This window comes from Haemorhous mexicanus, chromosome 2 (genome assembly GCF_027477595.1).
Source record: "Haemorhous mexicanus isolate bHaeMex1 chromosome 2, bHaeMex1.pri, whole genome shotgun sequence".
Lineage (NCBI taxonomy): Eukaryota > Metazoa > Chordata > Aves > Passeriformes > Fringillidae > Haemorhous > Haemorhous mexicanus.
Genome location: NC_082342.1, coordinates 44,915,599 through 44,932,746, shown reverse-complemented (window position 1 = coordinate 44,932,746; position 17,148 = coordinate 44,915,599). Strand labels below are relative to the sequence as shown.

The window sequence follows — 17,148 nt, the reverse complement described above, 5'->3', positions numbered from 1 at the left end:
TAAAAAATAAACTTTTTTTTTGACTAGTAGAGAAACTTCAGCCCCTTTACAAAATCCCTGTCCATCAAGAGCTACATTAGATATTTTGCTGTTCTGCAGAGAAATCATCTTATGGAGGATCATTTTAATAGGAGGGAGGGAGGATGTGGTATCTCCAGCCTTGGATGTTCTCCAGACTTGGCTCAACAGGCCACTTCTGACTGGATTAAGCTTTAGCAACATTTCTATGCTTTCAGCAGAAGGCTGGATGGATGACCAACCTTCACTATGTACTAGGTTGGATAGATAATACTAAAGACACCAATGGCTAGGGTTGTGAACTTCAGGGGGAAAACAGAGAAAAAAGCCCAAACCATGTCCAGATCACTTGCTGATTCATGATTCTTTGCACTTCCAGTCAACTTAAGAGCCAAACAATACTGAGCTGTCTATGCAGAATCAATCAACCTTTACTGCTATCAGAAGAAAGCTTCCCCTGAGCTTATTACTCAGGCTTTTTTAGACTCAGACAACTGTCTCTTATTATTTATTTACTAATTGCTACATTTGAAACAACATATTCAAAGCACAAAATCAGTTACAGATGGTTGACAATCTTTAAAGAAATCACAACTCTGAAGATACTTTTCTTTTGGTTACTGAACTGTTGTGCTATGCAAACATACTGCATGACACAGCAAAATATGGTATAAGCATCTGGTATTCAGATACTAGGAAGTAAAGCATGGTATAGGCAGAAGTGGTTTTGTAGCAAAATTTAGTAGAATATCAAATGACAGTTTCAAAGCATGATTGAGACTGACATCACTGCATCTGATGACATTTCAGCATCACTGAAACTGAGTATATGAAGAAACATAAGCCATCTTCCAAACAGACTGCCACTGCTCACTTCTTTAATCACATTTCCATTCAATTCAAGACCTACGTACACTGAGTAGGTTCAGTAAATCTACTAGATCATTTAGTACACGTGTCCTATCATCCACAAAATATTTTGTTTTAGAAATTGATCTTGCTTGGGTATTTTAAAGCACATACACATCATTTTATCAAACCAGCATACTTCCATTTGGTGGAAGCAGTTTCCAAATACCAGCCAGATGCAAATGCAGATGACCTTGCTCTTTCGAGGTAAATGCACCAACAGAAGTATTTGCATCCCAGCATTTATACAGAAGGCTCCCCTTCTGCAGACACAGCAATCACAGTAGGCATTAAGCTTCAGAAACCAATGACTACACAATCTAATTAGGAACAGCAAGTGTTGTTGGTTTTTATTCAGACAAAGAAAAGGCAGCTAAGGGATGCAGATAGGTCCTGATATGACACAAAGAAACATTTACCAGTAAGAAAATATAAAGCAAGTACACAGCAGGAGGAAGGAGGAATCAGCAGCTCTTGCACCAGAGGTAGGACTCTTGCTAACTTCCACAGGGGCCTATACACCAGAATCTATCCAAGAGAAAGCAGCAGCAGCACCATAGTTCCGCAATGATACTAATTTACTTTTGGTCAACTGCTAACTGAAAATAACTGGGAAGAAAAAACAGGTATATAGAGTAAAAGGACAAGTGGCAGAAAGAATAAATTGAGTACTTTTTAGATAAAAGGCTCAGAATGGTGAATGCTGGAAAACATTCCTAACCCTTCACTTGAAAAATAACAAAACCTGGAAAATGCATGAGTTCAGGATACAAAAAAAATGGGTGGCAGGGTTGACTGCAAAAAAAGCTTCCATTTCAGGAAGATCTAGCAGATCTTCAAATTTCAAAAGAAGTAGTTTCCAGAGGAAAAGACAGCAATCTTGAATGGAACAAATATGTACCAACTGTTCATTGTCACATTTAAAGTAAGAACTGGGCACCACTGAATGCAGCTAATGGGGGCCAAGCTTAGTAGAGATGGAAGGCGTTTCTTCATGCAGTAGACAGACAACCAGTGAGACAGACTCCTTGCCAAAGCATGCAAAGGGGCTTCAGGTGCAGACTACACAAGTCTTGGAGGACAGTTAGAAGCCAGCAGAGTTCTCAGAGAAGAGTATTTGCTTGAAGAGCAAAGAGATATTCTTGCCCTGCTTAGTCTTTGCAAGAAATTTGCTCCTGACCCCTTCTAGCAACAAGACAGTTACCTGGACAGGCACCTGGACTCGGTTTGTATAAATGGGGGAAGCTTCAAGTGATGCCGTTAACAAGCTCTCTTACAAAAGAATGTCAGCAGGGCCCAGCAGTTGCTAGGTTTTAAAACTGAACATCTTGAACATCGCAAACACCTCAAGAACAGCAAGAGGAGACTCAAGGAGAACAGCATGGTTACTTCTACAGCATCCCTACTGCCAGTATTGCTGTTTTTTATCTCCACTTTTATCACATATCATCTTCTGATTTTTTTCCTTCACCTGATAATTTTAATTATAGTTTAGATGCATTACTCAGAAAGATACCTCTATTACAAACAACACAACACTATCATCTGATTCTGCAGTGCAGTCTTGCTGTAGGATCCACCAGCACTAATCTAAAATGCTGGGCATCAACATGAGCTAAACAGCCTAACAGCTTTGACAAATAAATGTTTTCTTCTTCAGCAGAAATATTGCCTGAAATGGTATGCAAGATTTATACTAACCCAAATGAAAACCTACTAGTCTTAATGAAGTGCAAATGAAAGGAGTGTGGTATAAAGCACAGTGTGACAGCACCAGTTGTTACTGCACTGCAGGCTGTATATATTAATTTAATATATCTTTTTTGTGTTTGCTTACAAGAATTTGCATCTTCTTTATTCTTCTGCAGCTTGCAAAACAGACAAGATTTTTAGCTGGCAGTCAAGAACTGAACTGCATCCTATACAAGAGAAGAACACCTTTTATCTAAAGTGTATCTTGCAGTTTGACTAGACAAGAGAGGCAGTACGAGCATAAATACCCGCATACGGTAGTTGAGGCTGGAAAGCTTTAATCAGCAGTGGGCACGTAACTGAATGGTTGCACTCAGTTTTTATATACTTCAGTGAAGTATTCCAAGGTCTCGTAAGTTCATGTCCCAGCTGCATGTAAGGGCTATAATGATCAAATATATTTATCAAGAGAAACCAGAAAGTGTTGCAGCCTGAATTGCTGCTAGTAAAGCCTAGGGTAAAGAAGCAAAAAAGGCTTTTGCATAATATCCATAGATGTTTAATTCAGCCGCATAGTGAGATGTTCTCCTCTCGACACACACGCCCTGGAGGGTCCAGCTCTTTCCTTCCTGGGCCTCCCGGCTGACCTTCTCCGGGCAGTGTCAAGGTGAGGCCCAATCAGGGAAGAGGCAGGGAGTGGCTCAGGAACACCTATGTTCAGGCATAGGAACAGGGGAAGGAGCCAAAAGGGTGTAACTTAGGAGAAGCCCCTCCAGGGCCTCCACAAAAAAGAAATTATATAAGCTAGTGAAGAAGTAAAAGCACCATGCATCAGCAAAATTGTAGGTCTACTTATATCTTTCACTTATACCTTTCACCTTTATCTCTCAGATAAAGAATTTTACAAAGTTACAGGAAAATTATGCAAAGATCCTGCGTCCAAATTATGGCAAAGTAAAAAGCACCAACACCAGGATCTCCTGTATTTCAAATAAATTCCATACAAACATACACACACAAAACAAGAGCTCAACTGTTTCTTGCGAATATAAAAGACTTCTTCGCATAAACTGATTTACATAAATTTTATCCATGACAACAGCCAGCAATTTTCACTTTATTGCCACTCCCTCAACTATTTGGTAAGTTACTCATTACCTTAGTTTGGAAACCACTTAAAATCATCCCCCTTAGGTTTCAGAGAGCAAGCATTTGAGGCCATTTTAAAAAGGTCAAGTTTGCCACAGACAGAAGCCTACACTTTGACTCCAACAAGACTGCAGAGCAAAAGAATCAGTTATAGTTCATCCACAATCTCTGAGTTGCTCACCTTCACAGCATAAACTGGATTCAAACTGTAGCTGTCAGCAAAAGCTACACAAACAGTTGCACCCTAAGAAAACAAAAGCATCCCCCTTCTGCTTCCCTGCTCCCTACTAATACGCAACACTAAAATGGAAAGTTGAAAAATGGGGACTACAATGAAGAAGCTGATTGATTGATTGTTTTTTCCTGGATATATTATCACATAAATCTGAAATTTAATTAATTAAGAAAACAATGAACTGTCCAACTTCCTCAACAAATTTGCATAACACAAAGCTGATCATGTCAGGACATGTCTGATAGCATTATAAAAAATGGGGACAACTTTGAATTGCAAACAAATTTTAAAAGCATGTAATTAAGATTTCCTCTGACCTTGTTAACAAGGATGCCAAAATGTTAATTCTTAACTAACTGTTTACGCTAAGCTCTGTTTCATATTTTCTCTTCCTTATGCCTAACCAATGTCTAAATTACCAGGATATTGTTAAATATCCAATAGATCTCTTTCCTGTTATTAGTCATTACAGGAAAAATAAAAAGACAAAGCCAAACCCTCACAATCATAATGATTAACAGTTCTAACACTACAAATCTGAAAGCTCCTGCCCTTTGTTACTTACTAATTATTTGGTTCCAAAATCTTAGGTCTGCTTAGTTATCAAAATCTCATAAAAAGTGAAAACCTGAAATACCAGTTATGAAAGAGAATGCTTACTTCAGTTCAAATGTTATACTGACTGGCCAGAAGTAAGTGATATACATGGTAAGAAATTAAGTGCGCATGTGTTTAGAGGCCGAAGGTATAAAAATGAAGCACAGGTCCACACTGATGATAACATAATTCTGTCAAACGCAGCATAACAAAAAGCTCTCAAAAATCTATCCACACATGAACTAGGACACAGGCAATTTTAGCTTAGTCAGGTACTTGTGTACAAATCCATGTAACCAAAGAATGTGCTATTAACTGTTTTCACTGAAAACTGGAAGTATTTAAAATATTTCACTGTTAAATGAATACAATTCATCATGACCCAAAGACCATCACTGAAGTCAATGGACACCTAAAATCCAGTTACAGCACAGTATTTCTGTTTTCTGCAAACATGTTTTTCTTATATTTATAAAAACAGGCTCTAAAGATGGCATAGAACACACTTCAAAGCAACTTTGTCACAGCCTTTTATACATCAGATTACACCTTTTTAAATATATATATATCATATCCTTAACTCATGCAAAGCTGGCTGCTCTGGAAGTGACAAAAATTTTGTAAATAAATATCACTACTGAATTATTTGTTCATTGGACATTTAGGTCTATTAATTCTATCAACTACACCAAGAGGAACACAGGAAGAAATTTCTCTTTTACTCTATTTTTTACCATTCTAAATAGACTACATGAAATGTTGCAATCAAAGTAATTGCAGAGGACTTGCCAACGAAGCTTTTCAAATAAGTACAACAAATTAGAAAAAATAACTGAGAAGTAAGATCCAAGAAGAAAATATACCTGTGAGTTGCATTTATTTCCTTTAATCAAAGAATTCCATTTTGCCTGTAAACCTATGCTTCTCTCCTTTCAGATGCTTTATTCAACCATAGATGCCTAACTTCATAACATATCCAGTAAAGGCAAAAAAGTTCACTTGCAACAAGGGAATCAGAAAGGGAAAAGCAACCTTGAAGTTGTAACACTGCACTACACAGATTTGTTTTAAACAGACAGACTTCCAACAAAGTTCTCAATAAATCAGAACGCACTGGAGATAAACTAGCAATAGTTAATGACCTTTACTTGACTTTCCTATAAAACAATTTAGCAGGAAAAAAAACTGGCTTCACAACCTCGGTGTAATAATCAGTAACTACACTGAACCCCTAGCACTGATCTAAGTTACCAAACAGCATGTCAGAGACTCAACAAAAGAGATCTGGTCTTTCACTGTGACGCAGCAAAGCCTCGTTAGCAAAATTAAAGCAAAGTCCAAGACTGTTTTCAAGACAGCTCTGTCTCCTTAGCAACTGACATGACCGACAGGCAGCATACTGGTAAAAGTCTTACTTTACAAGGCAGCTTTGTATTATTACTTTGACTTAACCAGCAATTTAGAATACTTGCCTGAAACACAGCCTGAAGTAACTTAGCTAAAAGCCAAATAAAACAGCAACAGAGTGAATCCCAGAAAACAGACTCCAAGAAGCACTTCAGGAGGCCATGAAACAGCGACACAGCTTAGTCATGCCTTAAAAAAATCTTATGTTCTCCAAATAAAACTCCAGTTTTATTTAGCAAAAAGCAGCTATGAGGTACCATTTTCATATTAAAAACAAGTTTCCCCCATGCTGTAAATGTCTATTCAAACGCTTAACAAAAAATACAGTTCATCCGGTAAATTTCCCAAAAGAGCCTGACATCAAAATCAGGTTCAGCAAACTAGCTAGGGGGACAGTGTCCAGCCAGCACCTGGTATCTATCTGTTAACATTCCAATAAAACACTCCTCCAAGAATTTGTTTCCCATCATGCTAACCCCCATGCTGTTAAATTTCCCCTAGACACAGTTCTGTCATTCTATTGGGCCAACTACATAGTAGTTTGGCCATATCTTAGGGGCACCTACCAGAGGACTGCTACTCACAGAAATCTCCCGTAAATTTCCTGCATTCAACCAAGTGAAATTTCTTTATAATTTACATGAGAAACTGAGTCAGGTAAATAACAATATTTACATAATCACTCACATCTTGTTGTCACAGGGAGAGAAAATAAAAGAAAGAAAAAATATCCCTTAAAAAAAGGAATAGCAAAAGACAGCAAATTCCACCCACCATTATTGAGTTTTACTGCACAGGTATGTGAGAACTGTACAAACAATAAATGCAAGTATGTTGTAATGTATAAAAATACAAGGACACATTAATATGAGAACTGAGCAGCTATCAGTTTTAAAAGGTTAAACTAAATCTAATTACATCATCTGAATTTGTTCCCAGCTATGAAGACAAACACGTGCAGTGCTCTGGCCACATATAAAAAGAAGACGAACATCCCTAGTTTTGGATGACACATCTCTGTTGCTCTTTGCCTCATTTCTGTTTTTCTTTTGGTTGGTTGCAGAGGAGAGGTGTCTAGTCTCAATCAAGATTGCCTGTAACTAAGACTAGTTTTAACAGTTAATCTTGTACCTCAGCCCTGAGCAATACCTCTTGCTCTCTTGGGCATCACCCCGCTAAGCGCCTGCATCCAGTGCTTACGTCCCATATGGGAAAATGTGTCTTTGAGGGCAACAAGAACTCTGCTTTACTTTTACATGTGACTTAATTTAGGTCCTGATGTTAAATATTTCAGCACTCCCAGTACTAATAAGTTACTTTCTCTGAGGGTTTAGTCTAAAACCAGCTGAGTGAAAAATCCAATTTGCTTGCTGTGTCAGCTTTTAAAAATTTGCAGCTGTTGTGCCACAATTGCAGAGGGAAATTGAGCAAAGTATAAATGGTGGGTTTACATTTTGAATTTTAATGTTACTGTTATTTTTTCATTTCCAGAAGGAGAAAGATAAGAGACTAAGAGATGAATCTTGTAAAAGTTTGTATGATTTAACCCAAACATGCCACTGATCAGTTCAACAGCATTTACCCATTACAAGCTTCTTGCAAAAATATGATGTAGTAGAGCTCAGTCTTACATTCATGGGAATTTTCAAATTGAGATATTTTATTATTTTACTGCTTTCTATCAAGCAGGAATTTCCATCATGTGACCAAGGGGTTAAGACTAACCTGTGCCACAAGCCAGATGACTAGTAAAAACCCCACTACTGTAATTCTTTGCCATCTTCCGCATACAGAAAAAGGCAAAAAGGATAAAAATCCAGAAGACACTCATCTTGTTTTATATCAAATTCTCGTTTGTCTTTAGAAGTCAAGACCTCAGAAAACAGAAGTAATTCCACAGCAGTGCAATTACACCCATAGAGCTTAATGCTACAACCCTAACTCAAATATAACCAGATGAAATATTTAGTAAGTAGAATTGCAGAAGCATCTTTTTCTAAACACGAAATTCTGATTAAACCTGTATTCAAATTCTCTTCTTATTACTAATCAGAGATACCTTAGTACTTTAATTAGAAAAGACGGGTTAGGACTTATGTCACAATTACACCTTTCAACACAATAAAAAATTTTCAGATAACCAGTATGATAAAACTGATCTCAAATTTGATCAGGAGATAGGAAAGCAGTGCTACAAAGCAGTATCAGATACCTAAAGCATATAATCCCAAAATCAGATAGTACAACCCACAAAGACTATTTTTATGAGAGATACATGAAAGACAAAAACCCATGCGAAGAAGGTTCAGATCAACAACAATTAAAAAAAAAATCCTCAGAATTTAATTATTAACTTCCAACTAGGTGCCACAGATGCTGTAATTTCCCCAGTTCTATCTTCTTCTGAAGATCATAAATGTCAATATGCTTATAAATTAAAAATACCCCATTTGTGAAAACCATGAGATAAGTTTTTGGTTTACCTGAAATATCTCAACTGCTTTTTGGAACAGTCTTATAAAATCACCTTGGTACAGCAGGGTACTGAATGCATGGATAACGTTGTTTCACCAAACACAAGGAAATGTCTGCCACTGCTTTCACTGATGCCCAGTCTCAGTGCTAACACTAATGAGGCATATTTGCCCCTATTCTTCCTCAGCCCTTTCAAAGATATTGAAATGTTCAGTAGAACTGCGAATTCGAAAAAATTTGTGTCATTGTTCTTTCATAGGACTCTTCAAAGAAAGAGGTAGAAGGAAGAATACCCACTTTGTAGTACTGTGACTATCTTCTCTTAAATTGTCAAAAACATACCAGAGCAAGCTTTCCTTTGAAAGTGTTTTAACTAATGTTTTTCCTTGATACTAATGAAACTAATTTCACTGTGTGGAAATGTTCTGAAACTGACAGTGTCCACGGTACCATTTTTTCATGGCTTTTGCTAGGGAGATCTTTGATCTTTTGAGTATTTTCTTAAACAATCAAATCATCATTATAAAAGAGCAACTAACTTGACATATTACAATTAGAATTTAGCAACCAAAGATCTTCAAAAGTGGAGAAGCCCATCAAAAACAGTGGCTACAGTTTTGGCTTCCAACAATACTATTTTACTGACCAGCTTGCTTGAACTATAGAACTATAAACATAAGAAGTCATCTTGATGACTCTGAATATGCACTTCACTAAATTAAGGTATTCAATAAAATATGCAGCTGCGTCTGCAGCTTTTCCAATGAACATCTTTTGTCCTTGAAAACTAATATTACTTTGGTGGAGTGGGAAGACCAAGAGGAGCAGAGGATATTGGTGTAGTGGGTAGTACCAGTCACGGGTAAAAACGGGATGCAAGAGAAATTTAACATCATCACTGGATATTTTTCATGTGTGACATAAGGAAATTTAAAAAAGCCAAAACCAAAAATCATAGCAATAAACTTCCCTGTTGTCTTAACACTAGTTCGTTTTGTAACACCCAAAACAATACCTCCATATGGAGCACATGAGAAATGTTTAACAGCAATCTTTTTTTCTGCCAGATGGATAAACACCTCAAACACACCCACAAATACTAATGAAAACCACCTTGGCCTCCTTCAGGAAGTCATTCAACACTTCACAGAAAAAATAGGAAGTTGTTGATAAACTGCTTGCAAGAACTACTTCCTGTAGGAAAAATAATTACAAGACTTGTTTGCTGGACAATCAGTTAACTTTTCCTCGCACTAAAGAGAAGAAGTATTACCCAAGCTCTGTAAGAATTAAAAGCATAACTCTAATTTAAAATGATACAAGAGTAACTCTAAAACTGAGCAAAATTTGTTTATTCTTTCTGCAAGCTGTTGTCTGCTACTCCCATTGCACGTTATCTTTTGCCTCGAGAGCGATTCCCTATCTTTCTGCACAGTTCACCGAAATGTCAAGCAGCAGCTGGCTAACAGGAAGCGGTTAAAAAGCAATGCAATTGACATCACCACACAAACCAAGCTCGGCTTTTTTACTGTATGTTTAAGAATGGGCTACATCAGTGAGAGATGACTCAGATGTGACCACTGACTAACCAGCAAGTCTTAACTTATGAGTTCCACTGAAAGAGCAGTATCAATAAAAAATAGTTATACCAGCTGTACAGTAAGCAGGCCTTAACCCACTGCTCAAAATCACTGCTAAGGGAAAATGAAACTCAGCATTACTACTCATAACAGTGAGATGAATGCTAATAAGTGGAATTCTGGCAAATCATATGTTGGGCATTCATACAAAAGGGGTCTATTTATCCAGATGATAGACTAATTTACAAGAGTAGTTCTGGTTCAAACCCTATAGTACTGCTCTCACCTTCTTTTAATGTGTATGGCTACATGGGGTGTGTATGTAAAATATCTGACCAAACAACTCTGTGCATCTGTCTCTATAAATACAAACACACAGAGATGATTAAGTATTTTCTCTCCCATAGACACTATTTTCCTTTCTTTGTACAAATTACTGTGTTTGCAGTGCTTGACCCACTGATTAGTGGAAGTGACTGTAATTCCAGAGTGTATTAAGCATGATTCTCAATTTTGTATTATTCTCTTTGTACTGTAGCGTATTATGATAACTATAACCATAGGGCTTACTGACATCTGGAAAGAATCTAATATTGTTACCTATTCTGCAAAGATCTTTCTGAAGCCTGATTACCAGACTGTTCACGGAGCAAGTGGAAAAAAGGAGTGATGCAGCCAATGAAGAAAAAAAGCTGAATACTTGAAGAGACACTAAAAATCTGCATATGGCAGAAGGAACCACAATAAAGGTGATTTAGAATCAGAAATCTTAGTACTTACACTTCAAGCAAATGTTTAAGGTATAACCAGGCAAGATGAGAGCTTTAGCAGGCTTGTAGGTGTGAACTAGAACTTAGCATTCATCACTGAAAAAAACCTTTACTATACAAACTTGCTACTCAAAACTAGTCTTAAATTTCTTTGGGCTTCTTACACATACAGAGCAAACATTGTGCTAGTACTTTAAATGCTTTTTACAAATCTTAACAAACTCCAATGAAGTTGGTGGATCTCACCTGTATATAGTATTAAGCATCCTTTAATGAACAAATGTTCTTCAAGTGTGAACAGAGCTGTCCTCATTAGACTCTCCCATACCAGAGTATCACCCAAGGAAAGCCAAAAGGAAACAGCCCATTACACTGTTTAAAATCTCCCAAGGTCAGCATGTGACCCAGCAGGGAGAGGTTCAAAAAGCACAGCCTTTATTTTTTTTCCTAACAACCTGGTTTGTTTCCACTCCTTTCCCCTTCAAGACACATCCTTCACAGCTAGCAGCTCTTTCAATCATTTACTTTGGATGTCTGCTTGAGAACAAACGATCTTGCTCATGCAGATGAGTTTGCCAGACTTGTGTGTACTTTCCAGTCTCAAGCTCTTTATTGTTCTTGCTGAAACCTGACCCTTTGAAATGGATACCAGGACACCAAGAAAGGACAAAAAAACTTGCAGAAGAAAAAGGAAAGATTTTTGTGGTAATAATCAAACTGCAGGAAAAGCTTTCCAATAATAAATCTTTTACTCTGATTTCACCTGAATGAGCACAATTAAAAAAAATTCATTAGAAGAGCAGGGAGACATTTTTTGTCTCTTAAACTCTTTGATCTTCTATAAAATTGACAGTGCTATCAAGAACAAACACTTGTGGCAGTAAAACTTTAAAATCAAATATCTATTTTTCATGCTTCATGAGGTGCTCTTTAAGAGCTCTCACTAACACAGTCAAAACAAAAGTTTGCTTTTCATTTCAAAACTCATTCTGTTCTTTCCTCAAGGTTCAATGAGCTACAGTTCTCAAATGGCATAAATTACACAGTTAAAAAAAACCTTCTACTTATGCCTGCTGAAGAGCTCATATTCTAGAACACACTGATCTTTAAACTTCACCAAAGAAAATATCACATCTTCAAGATCTATAGCAAATGCTTATTTTCACATTTCTAATAGAGAATGATTGTTCTCAGAAGGGAACCTTCAGGCTCAAATAATTTCAGACAACTACTGCAACCTTTTTTTGGTTGAAAAAGAAAAGGCTAATTTCTCTGTATGGAAATACCACAGCTACAGGAACAAGAAACATTTTTAAGAAGTTCTGCAAGTTCAATTTTCATTGTAGACAATGTATATTTGTTACTGTTTTTGAAGCTACAAGCTCAACTACTTCAATCAGATGCAGGTATTAATCACAATGTTTGAGCGGGAAAGGTAGTAATAAATATGCTTTTTTGGCTGAAACAAGTTTTCCATAAGTAACACTGTGTTACCTCTCACCACCCTGCAAATGACACATAATGGGTTATTAGAGACTTGCTGTTAAATAAAAAGTTCAAATTATAGTCAAAGTATTTCAGGGCAAATTATGGTCTTGGTGGGCACATTTTCAGAAAGAAGGACAAGTCCCTGCTGTTTTAGAAAACTGCACAGAATAAAACAAAGTGCATCCTGATGGATTGTGTGTCAAATGGGTGGCATATCTAACTTTCTTCAGTTATAGAAAAGGTGATACTAATTTCACTGTGTGGAAAAGTTACAGCTCTAGGAACATGAAACAATATTAGAAATTCCGAAATTTCCTTTTCATTGCCAGGAATGTAGATGAGTTAATTTACAAACACAAATACTGTAATCAAACACATATGTTAATTACCTCAGGAAGAGAGAGTAGGCAGAAAACATTTTGGTTGTGTATTTTAACAATTGTCTTTAATCAAAACATTAGAAGTCCTGACATACTGTCAGTACAACATTCTCTGAAGTTAACTCCGTATTTTTACATCTGTATTATTAAAATGAGGTAAAATGTATCTTGACCTGCATGACAACTCTAACAAAATTCAGCAAATCCAAAAGTCTCATTGTTGAAGAATGACTATGCTAATTTCACTGATTTTTTAGTACACAATATAACGGATAACATTCTTTAGCTAAGATTAAGATAGGACAAATATTCACAGAGTAGATATGTGAGAAATACTGAAGTGGTAGGGTCCCATACTTAAAATCACAAGCATGTTTTTAAAAATACATATTTTAAACACAATGAAATTTACTGAAATTCTAAGCTGGTAAAAACATGAAATTTTAAGCTGGTAAAAACATGCTTAGATAGAGATACAGCTAATTGAAAAGAAATTTTACTTACTTGAGAAAGTATCTCTGTCCAGATGGTGTCTTAGCCATCTCCCAGCCTGGTGGCAAAGGTACATCATCAGGGATCTCAAAAGAAGACTGGCGGAGGTGTTGAGAAGATGGAGCTCCAGGTCCAGTCACTACTCCAGAGGGTGTAAGTGTCCCTGGAGAAACAGCTCCCAGCTGCAGTGATGCTGGAGAGGAATGAGCTCGGACATGCTGTGGGGTCAGAGCTCCTGCTGTCCCGGCATCAGTGCTGGCCTGCCAGGAGTGAAATTATTTTTATTAAGATTCCTATCTTTCAGGAGAAATGCAGCTGTCAGAAGACATTTCACTTTAAATGAATGTTTCAGGATAAATTCATAGCTCAGTTGTTCTAAAGTTCTGCTTATTTTCCAGTTGTTACTGTTCAAGCAAGCATCCATGAAGTTTGGTTAAAAGCCCCCGTGCAAGTCAAGAAATATTAACTGTATGTGTTGAGAGCCCTTAGTTTTATTTTGAAAACTAAAGTTCTTACTCCTCAGCACAGGGACCTGCCTGCAATCAGCAGATCTCATCCAGTGCATTGAGTGGTTTGTCACTGGACTGCACCCACTCCCTACCATCCCACCCACTTTCTGCTGGAGGAGTTAATTTCCCACTCTCCTTTCCAAGTGGGGGTGTGGGGATTCAAGTAGACGCACACACCACACACCATCCGACCATCCTGCCCCCCCCATCCCCCCCAAGCCCATAAGGATTTAAAAGATCACACAGAGAAAAGCAATTGTGAAATGCCAACTGGCAGCAGTGAGTTCCAATGGAGGAAGACTCATTATTCCACCATTTAAAAAACCTAAGCAAGAAGACTGAACATAACATTTCCTAATAACTCAAACTTTTAAGGGTATAAAGAGTCTGTCCATGCTTTATCCAAAGCAAAGCTCCAGCAAACGGCTGAACCAGTCAATCACAAATGACTCACAAACCCATTCACTGGAGTCACCACTCATAAGTACACAGAAAGTCCTTGCCAGTACTAAATGCATGTCCAACATGGAACAGAAAAGGCAGCTCTGAAAACCTGGTTAAAGTAAAACTGGCTTTTAAAAATATATTTACCAATTAACTGGTTTTATAGACAGACCAGAACAACATTGACACCTATAATGAGATGCATGTATCAGTCCCTGTCACACCTCTCTACACAAGGTATTACACCATAAGAGGCCCCACTTACACACTCCTACAGTTCTTCTTCACTCCATCAGTATGCAAGCACACATGAAGTTCCATGCGTTCAACTGGAAACCCATCAGTTTGCACTTACATCCAGACAAAAGAAACAAGTAGTAAATCAAGTGGATTTGCAGTATTTAAATTCCTGAGAATCACAGAATTATAGAAAAGCGAGACCTTTTCTTTAAGCTGAATGTTTATGTGGCACAACTACACAAAAAGGAAAAATTAAAACAGTCCACAATGAAGCAAATGATTCTCTCTTGCTTTAGCTGGATTTCAGGTTTATGTTTTAGGAACCACTGAGTGGTACAAGGAACAGTGATCCAACTAAATATGCTTTACAGACAAAGATTAACATACACGAGGAATATAAAGCTAAGCATAAAAGTACAATCAAAAGTTGTACAACCATCACACATTTTTAGTGCATTTCAAACACGATAGCTATTTAACTGCAGTTACTGTATTTAACAAGACAGCACCAAGAGTTAGATGAATGTTAAAACCATTTAGATTTGGACACAATGGAATTGCAACGAGGTTTGCACAAGCTGGGAGAACATTATACATAAACCCCTCATTCCTTGCTGGATTTCAGTATGTTATTAAAGGTCTGCAACTCAGAAGTTAGCAAAACTACAGAAGCAGATCAGCTCCACCCCTTCCAATTTTCTTTTCAGTCTTCCTATATGAAGGCCAGACTGCTTTTTTGAGTATTTGGAAAATGAATTACCTCCTAGGCTAGGAGAGTACGTGCCAAGGTTCAGCCTGGAATGAACTTCTGAAGTCAAGTTATAAATCGTTCAAAACAGAAGTTTAATAATGGAAATGTTGACAGGCCCTTAACAACACGGGTACCAGGCAAGAGTACACAGCGAGCTTCACCCTTACTGGCTACACAGATAAAGTGACAATAGCCAATAATAAAACTTATTTTATAGCTTAGCAACTAAGTTCATTACTTAATAACACTTGACTAGATATGCACAGTCTCCATCCAAAACGTTGGTTAACAGCAGCAGCTTTCCCCTCGTATTCACACCAGCACTTAGGTCTTAGTACAAAAGTCCCCCTGCTTAAACACCAAAAGCTCCCGGAGGCCGAGCGACGACCCTGCCCCGCATACCCCACCCCGTTCCTCCTCGGCCCTGCCCCCGCATCGCCCCTTCCCCCCGGCGCTGCCCCGCCCCCTTCCCAGCCCTGCCCGCATCCCTCCCCCGCTCCCTGCGCGGCCCTGCCCCGCATCGCTCCCTCCCCCGGGCCGGCACGGCCGAGGCCCCACGGCTCCGAGCCCCAGTCCCAGGCTGCCGCCGCTGCCCTAGATACGGCGCTGCGCCCGGCGGACCCTGGACGCCATCGGACCTGGCGTCTGGCTCGGGAATTAACTTCGGATGTGCGTGCGTGTGTATGTGGGGGGGCAAATCCTACTCAACCCAGCGCCGTGCTGAAATGGTGGAAAAGTCACATCCATATTTACTGTCTGACGGGGCGAGGGGGTGTAGGTTTGGCACCACTTCATCGACCCCTTCCACAGAGGGCAGGGAATTGGACCGCAAAGCGACATTCCAAGCGAAGCGTTTTCACCCAAGTTTTAGGGGCTCACCCCCACTGTCGCCCTCCCGGTGAGGCCGAGAGAGCCAAGGAGCGGATGTGGAGTTCGAGGCCCCACTGGAGACCGGGACGGGGCCAGCGCTCGCCCGCCCTACCGCCGCGGTCCCGATCCCGGCCCCGGTCCCACCGGCGTCTCGGGGCGCGGGAGGCGGCCCTGCCCCAGGGGAAGAACAAATAAAGGGGTGTGGGGGCGGCAGAGAGCGCCCCGACAGCCCCGGCCGGGCGCCCCCCGCCCGCTCGGCCCCGTGGATTCCCGCCTCGGCCCCCTCCCCCACACGCCTCCCCCGGGAGGAGCTCGGCAGCGGGGAGGGGGAACACGGCCCGGCCGGGCCGCCCCCCGCCCGCCCGCGGCGCGGGCCCCTTCCTTCCCTCCCCCTCACCTGGCGGGAGTGGGCCTTGGGCTCGGGCGGCTTGAAGAAGGAGTCGGGCAGTTTCCGCAGTCGCATGGGCAGCGTGTGTGGCACGTTGGCGCCCTTGGGGTTCATCACTGCGTTGAACAGCGCCTCCAAGTCGGTCTCCGAGTCGCCCCGCACATGGACGATCTGGTGCCCCGCCGGAGGGGGCCCCGCACCTGGGGGCTGCGCCGCGCCGGCCGGGGCCCCCGACACCGGGCCAGGGGGCTGCTGCTGCGGCTGCTGCTGCTGCGAGGCCGGGGGCTGCGCTGCCTGCGGCGGCTGCTGCGTTTGAGGCTGCCCTGGATCCATGGCTCCGTCGGGACCCCCCAGCGCTTCCCTGGCGGGGCTCGGCGGCTCAGAGCCCGGATTCCCAGTCCCGCATGCCCCGCTCCCCGGGCCGCGGGCTCGTCCTGTTTTCGCCGGTGCCTCTCACCCCTCGATCGGGAAGCCGACCCGCCCGCGGCAACTGGCAAAACAACTCTGGCCGTGCGGCGCTTCCCCGAGCCCGGCCCAGCCCGGCCGGCGCCTCTGTCCCGGCGGCGGAAACTAACTCACACAACACACCAAACAAAAGTTCGCAGTTACGCCCGCCCGAATCACTCTCCGCCGCCGGCTCCGCCCCTCCTGAGCCCGCCCGCACCGTATCCGACCGAGGGAGCCCGTGCTCGCAGCGCTCCTGCGCGCGCCCGCCCGCACCGCCTCCAGCCCGGGGCGCTGGGGGCGCTGCGCG

The 17,148-nt window shown here is 40.8% G+C and overlaps 1 protein-coding gene across 4 annotated transcripts in view; it reads right to left on the bottom strand.

Moving 5' to 3' along the window:
- Positions 1-16,957, bottom strand: part of YAP1 (Yes1 associated transcriptional regulator) — an 89,164-nt gene extending 72,207 nt beyond the window's left edge. For 2 of the 4 annotated variants that reach the window (XM_059838607.1, XM_059838609.1), the window contains exons 1-2: positions 16,404-16,957; positions 13,205-13,452 (exon numbers count right to left, since the gene is read on the bottom strand). In XM_059838607.1, coding sequence (XP_059694590.1) covers positions 13,205-13,452; positions 16,404-16,727 — 572 coding nt within the window. In that variant the 5' untranslated portion in view covers positions 16,728-16,957. The remainder of the gene's footprint in view (positions 1-13,204; positions 13,453-16,403) is intronic. The other 2 variants (XM_059838608.1, XM_059838610.1) reach the window with 1 other exon arrangement.
- Between the last annotated feature and the right edge of the window lie 191 nt (positions 16,958-17,148).